We start from the raw sequence: 6,885 nt of genomic DNA on the forward strand, positions 1-6,885 counted from the left end.
CAGCCTCATCTGCCTCCCAGGGGCTGGAGCAGCTTCTCCCCAACTTCGCGCTGGGGGGTCCCCCCCGTGACGTGGAGCCCACAGGGTGCCAGGCGGTTCTAGAAGCTTCTGGCTGGTGGGTGAGGCAGCAGCAGAGGCTCCTCCACTGACTCACCCCCCAGGCGCTGGCCCGGCCCCAGCCCCCTCCCCACCGCTGCGCATCCCTGGGATGGTTTTACGGGTGAGGATTGCAGGCGGGGGGGTGAGGCCGGGAGCTGCTCCAGGGAACATCCATCACTCCCAACCAGCCAAACCTCCCGCGGCGAGAGGCAGGCGGACGTTTCCCTGGCAGGGGGCTCGGGGGGGCTGCCAGCCCCCTCCCTGCACCACCCACCCAATGCGGCTGCGTGCGGCCGCCCCAGCGCTGGGAAAGTTTCTCGGCCCTTCTCGGCCCTGCTGCAATTTCCATTAATAGCCAGCTGAGCCGCCCGGCTAAAAATAACCACCGGCCCTCTTCATAAGTCCCCGGCGGCCGCCCCCCCGGCAGCACCACGGACCATGGCCGAGCGCCGCGTCCCCTTCACCTTCCTGCGCAGCCCCAGCTGGGACCCCTTCCGCGACTGGTACCATGGCAGCCGCCTCTTCGACCAGTCCTTCGGGATGCCCCACATCCCCGAGGACTGGTACAAATGGCCCAGCGGCAGCTCCTGGCCGGGATATTTCCGACTTTTGCCTCGGGAAAGCGCGTTGATGCCCTACGGGCAGGCGCTGAGCCGCCAGCTCAGCAGCGGCATCTCCGAGATCCGCCAGACCCCCCGACAGCTGGAAGGTCACCCTGGACGTCAACCACTTCGCGCCCGAGGAGCTGGTGGTCAAGACCAAGGATAATATCGTGGAGATCACCGGTGGGTGATGGGGATGGGGGTTTCTTGGGGGTTCCTGGGTTGGGGGACCTGCCCCTGGTGTTTGCTGGGGGAAAAAAGGGTGGAAAGGGAAAGCTGAGTGGGTAAGTGATGGGGAGCTAGAGGAGGAAAAGCAAGAGGAGGAGATGGTGGGGGAGGGAGGAGAGGAAAAGGGAAAATCAAGGCAAAGGGGAGCGTCCAGCATTACAGGCTCAGTCTGGGGGTGCATTCGCACTGCAGGGGTTGCACAGGGTGCAGAGAGTCCCCCAGCCCCATATATTGACCCCTTGCTGCTGTCCCAGGTGGGACGTGGGGAGTGACCCCTGGCTGTGAGCCACAGCAGGGCTTGGGGATGACAGTGCCACAGGGAGGGATGCCCTGGCCCATGAGGGGATAGTGGGTGTCACGAGCCCCATAGCCCCCCCGCAGCGCCCTGGGAGGCTCCAGCAGGCCCGCAGTGACGAAGGCCAGGAACGTGGTGACGAAGGCCAGGGACACGGTGACGAAGGCCAGGGATGCAGCATGGGGCCAGCAGCACCCAGTGCTGGCGAGGTGCTGCCAGCAGTGTCCTGGGGGGGTCTGAATGGGGTGGGGGCAATTCTCCAGCCAGCAGGATTTGGGGGTGCAGCCCCAGGGAGTTGCAGGTGCTCCATCTCCAGCCCTGCAGGGTCAGGGACACAAAATTATATTAAGGGAACAGAAACCAGGACGGGGGGTTCAGCCCCCCTGGTGTGGGGGGGTGATCTTGGGCTATAGGGGGCAGGGTAGGGTGGATCTCAGGCATAGAGACCCCCCCCAGCTCCCTGCCCACCCAGATCTCCCCATCCAACCACCCCATGGATGTTTTTCCTTCCAGGCAAACATGAGGAGAAGCAGGATGAACACGGCTTCATCTCCAGGTGCTTCACCCGAAAATACACGTAAGTACCAGGGAGTAGGGGAGACCGGATCCTGGCAGCCCCACCCGATGTCTTTGGGGACCTCTGCCCACCCACCCATCCCCTCCAGTGCCCACTGGGCAAACTGAGGATGCCGCTTGCCCAAACTGGGAGCGGGGAGGGGCAGCAGTTTGGGGCTGAGCATCCGTCACCGCTCACAGCATCACACCTGCTGGGCTGCAGGTTGGGACAGGCGGTGTCACAGCCCTGACCCCCCCTCTTCCCCTGCAGCCTCCCCCCCGGTGTCGAAGCCACAGCCGTGCGGTCCTCGCTGTCCCCTGACGGCATGCTGACGGTGGAGGCGCCCCTGCCCAAACCGGCCATCCAGTCTGCCGAAATCACCATCCCCGTCACCGTCGAGAGCCAAGCCAAGGAGCCGGCCAAGAAGTAGGCGGCAGCGAGGAGGAGGAGGAGGAGGAGGAAGAGGAGAAGCTGTTGCCAAAGCAACCCCCCCCTAAAGTGCATCCTCACGCCCAGCCCCATCTCGCATCCCCCTTTTTATTGTTCGTTTTCTACTTGCCCCGTCACCGAGTGCCTTGAATAAATGTGAAGGAACCGATAGGATCAGCCGGAATAAAAATCGGTGAAAGAAGCGCGTCCTGTGCTCTGTGTCTGTGCCCAGGACCCCCGGCAGTGCCGGTGCACCCTGGCTGTGCCGTGCCGGGGGAACCGCGTCACGGGCATCGGTTCCTGGCTGGACCACCTGACAGGGCTGGCTGGGGCCAGCGTGGCCAGCGGGAGGGCCACTAAGCCCTGCGCAACATCCTGGGCTCAGCATCCCAGGTCTTAACATCCCCGGTCTCCCTATCCTGGATATCCCACACCCCAGGTCTCCTACATCCCGGCCTCCAGCATCCTGTGTCTTGACATCCCCGGTCTCCAAAAACTCTGGTCTCCATACACCGGGTCTCCAACGTCTCAGGATCAATATCCCAGTTTTCCACATCCCAGGTCTCCAAAGTTATGGATCTCAACAGCCCAGGTCTCCTACATCTCAGGTCTCAACATCCCAGGCCTCCAACATCCCCTGTGTCTGATGCCCCAGGTCTCTGACATGCCTGACCTCCAAAATTCTGGGTTTTCCACATCTTGGGTCTCAGTATTCTGGGTTTCCTACATCCCAGGTCTCCAAAATCCCAGATCTCAGCACCCCGGGTCCCACCATCCCTGGGTCTCAACGTTCTGGATCTGAACAGCTTGGGTCTCAACACCCTGGTGTCACCCCCGTGGGTCCCTACATCCCTGAAAAACACGCACAATCCACAGGTCACAGGGCAAATGGGCTTCAAGGGCAGAAGCTCTGGCCAGGAACCACCCCAATCCCCAGCATGTGGCCCCTCCAGACCCAACCCAGCCCCCTCAGCATGCCTCCTTCCTTTTACCCCGTTGCCGTGGGCCAGGCAGGTTTTGGGGGTCAGCTTGGCGGCTGCAGCCATGCTGAGGGGCTGGATGCAGTGTGGGGGTTGTGGTCCTGATGCCTTTCAGCCCCAGCCAGCCCCGTGCCCCCCCACACCTCCATTCCTCCAGGCAGGACTGGCCCTACATGGCCGGGTCCCGGCTGCCGTGTTCCCGCTCTGACAAATCCCACTAATCCCCCCTGAGTCATCCCGGAGGCAGACGGTGACCTGGGAGGAATCCTGCAGCTGCGAGGCCCCTTTTCTGAGCCTGGGGGGCTCTGTGTGCCCCCTAAACCCTCCTCCCTGAGCCCCAAACCACCCGCCCCAGCAACCTCAGGTGCGATGAGTTTGGTGGGTCCCAGGCGCGACGCCTGGGGTGGGGTTGGGGTTGGCTCGTGCTGCTGGGGGTCACACTTGTACGTGCAGAACCCCCCCAATGCCTGTGATTTTGGGGATGGGTGCCCATGGCAACCAGAGTGATGGAACGGTTGCCATGGCGAGCAGCAGCTGCTGGCAGCCCAGCCTGGCGGTGCAGAGGGATGAACACCAACACCCCCACTCCAGACTCTATAGAGCTGGAGTGGGGCTCAGTGTAATGAGTTTGCCAGGTCTCATGTGCCTGGGGACATCCATCTGTCCAGTTGCAGTGTCAGAGAGGGGGTGAGCAGGATGTCCCACCTCCCCAGCCCCTCTGCCTGTGGCTGTGCTGCCCCGGGCACACCCAACACCCCATTTAGGGCTAAATCCTGCCCGGCAAGCGGTGAGAAGGCACCTGCCCGCCAGTCCATGCTGTTTTGATCTCTCTCTCTGCTCCTCCAACGCATCTCGGGGGGCACGGACCCACAGACACTGCCACTGCCCTAGAGATCCGTTTCCCCCTCCGGGTGGGAAAACTGAGGCCCAACCAGCAAGGGATGGGGGGTCAGGATGGGGGTGATGTGGGGATAAGCCAGGCTCAGGAAGGTGCTAGGCCAGGATTAGCTGGGCAGGATTAGGTCCTGCTCCCGCCTGGGTAGCCCAGGACTATCGGCCAGATTTATCAGCCCCATTGTGTCCCAGGCCCCCCTCCCCTGGGGCCGTGCCAGAGGGGGACACAGGTGCCTCCCAAATGCCCCCCCAGCCTCAGCAAGAGGGGGTTGTCAGTGAGTGATGGTGGGGGGTGTCCCTCCCTGTGCAGGGCGGCTCGGTGATCCCCTGGCCCCTCTTTGCCATCACCCAGGGGTGTCCGCAGCCCCTTCCCGGGGGTGTCTGTGCCACCCCCACCAAGGTCCCTCGCAGGGCGCATGAGTCAAGACACATTTTGAGTTTACGGTTTCCGAGGGAGGGGAGTATTTTTACAGCGTGAGTCACCACGAGCGGCTTCGAGTGGAAAAACCACGTGGGATGGAGGCGGGGGGGACACCCACCTCACACCCCTTTTCTCCCTGGGAGCACCCAGTGACCATCCCCACAGCCCCCCAACCCCATGCAGGGGTTCGCCTCTGCCCCAGGTACCCGGTGAACCATCACCCCACAGCAGCTCTGCTTCCCCCCTCGGTGGGATGGACATGCCCTCCTAAGAGCAAAACTAAGACTGGTCACCCCCACCCCCTGCTCCCAAACCCAATGGACAGGGAGACCCCCCAAATCCCACAGAGCTCCCCCCAGAAACTCGACAGAGGCGACAACAATTAAGCAGCGCTGACGTCAGATCTGTAAGTTTATTTGCTCAAATGTACAACGGCTACATAATGACTCACATTCATGATATTCCATCACTGAGGAAAAACTGCTAAGAATGGTCCGTGTGTGAAATAATTCCTTACAGAAACACGGAGTTGGAAAAATAATCACTGATTAGACCTTAAAAATAGTTCACTGCATAACATGACAAAAAGCACAAACAAAGGCTCATTCAAAGAACACAGTCATTGTTCTCCTACACTGTAATAGTTATAATTTCACCATGACGAACACCAGACATTAAGATTAAGCTAACACTGGTGTTTTCTTTTGCTTTTTTTTTTTCCTTTTTAAAAACAAAATCATATATAATTGCATGTCACTATAGCAACATCCATAACAGATCAGTTTGTTACGATCACTATTTGGTAGAGCAAACTTTACCCCCAAAAGAAAACGAAAAATAAATTAAAAAACCTTAAAAAATTTTTGAAGACTATTTTGTCATAGGAATACATAACATCTACAGTATAAGTTAATAAATTTCAAGCTACTGTATAGAAATACAACACTAGCATGCACAATATTGTATCAATAGAGTAATGGAGCAGTAATCATTTCACTGGAGAGACAGTATCATAGGCAAGTGCATCTCTTAGAAAACAAAAGAAACCATTCAAGCTGCTTAAAAATCACATCCCTGACCCCCACTCCGTTTTTAGCCCTCTCGTGCCATCTCTCCCGCTTAAGTTTCCTAAAGCAGCCAGAGCAAAAGCCGAAAAGGAAGGGAGGAAAAGGAAGGGAGGAAAAGGAAGGGAGGAAAAGGAAGGGAGGAAAAGGAAGGGAGGAAAAGGAAGGGAGGAAAAGGAAGGGAGGAAAAGGAAGGGAGGAAAAGGAAGGGAGGAAAAGGAAGGGAGGAAAAGGAAGGGAGGAAAAGGAAGGGAGGAAAAGGAAGGGAGGAAAAGACAGGTTTTGTAATTCCAGTAAATCGCTTCCAAATTCTACAGCTGGGCCAGCACTGCTCACGGGACACGAGGGTCGGTTGGGGGAAGGTGAGAAGCCTAAAGCGATTTCACGGCACGTACCGGCACCGGCGGCTGCGCCGGCGAGTGAGGCTGGGCAGGACTCTGCGTGCGAAGGCATCCCGGTCAAAAAATAAAACCAATAAAAGCTTTGCCGGCGTGGCCGGGGCAATATGTGGAGGCAGAGCGCCGGCCTGGGCTCCGCTCGCTCCCCGAGGAGTCGGGGTAGCGGATTTTTGGACTGCGGGGAGGGAGCTGGAGCAACGTCCCCCCGTGTGACCCGGCCGTACCGTGTGTGCAACACCACGACGCGCTGCTTGCGGACTGACTCTCGAAGGGGACGATGAAAGCCTGTTTCCATAAAAAAAACCAACCAAAACCAACATAAAAAGTAATGCAAGAGAGCGATTTTTCCTTACTGCGCAGCTTGAGGTGGAAAGCTACGTGGCACGGCACTCCGTGAGCCAGAGAACAGCAGTGAACTTCCAACAACGATGGAAAAACAAAAATTAAAGAGAAATTTACTCAAAATGGGGTAAATATTACCTGCTAAGCAACTCAGATGCCCCGTCTCCCACCCCCAGCCGGATCAGATGGACTCAGAAAAGGTTTTGCTAAGAAGAGAACTAAGTTCCTGGGCTCCCGATGGTCGATAGAAATGTTCTATGATTGTAGCTCTTCCCTTGAGGATTTCTCTACCAAATGAAGTTTCTAAGCTCCTGAAGTTCACTCATTACACCACAAGCTTCCCCAGGAGAAAGGAAAAAACCGCACCCGGCGTCCCTGGTGACAAACAAGGGAGCCTGGGTGGCAGAGATCTGCTGACAAACCTCATGGTACAGTGGGAGAAAGTCAGGCAGAGTGAAATGGCAGTGCAATCCCTGAGGAAGCAGCTGTGGCACCTTAAATCAGGATGGTCTTTTGAAATACCAAACACAGTACATGACATACAGACCTGAATGCTCTTTTTTTTTTATTTTTTTTT

General features: G+C 57.6%; 1 protein-coding gene across 1 annotated transcript; it reads left to right on the top strand.

Moving 5' to 3' along the window:
- Nucleotides 1-537: 537 nt before the first annotated feature.
- On the top strand, nucleotides 538-2,210 carry HSPB1 (heat shock protein family B (small) member 1; the record flags this gene model as incomplete). Its single annotated transcript, XM_080357289.1, is given in 4 exon segments — nucleotides 538-792; nucleotides 794-884; nucleotides 1,738-1,801; nucleotides 2,051-2,210. Coding segments are annotated over 4 exon segments (570 nt in total).
- Nucleotides 2,211-6,885: the final 4,675 nt, after the last annotated feature.

Source organism: Nesoenas mayeri (assembly GCF_963082525.1).
Source record: "Nesoenas mayeri genome assembly, chromosome: 20".
Taxonomy (NCBI): Eukaryota; Metazoa; Chordata; class Aves; order Columbiformes; family Columbidae; genus Nesoenas; species Nesoenas mayeri.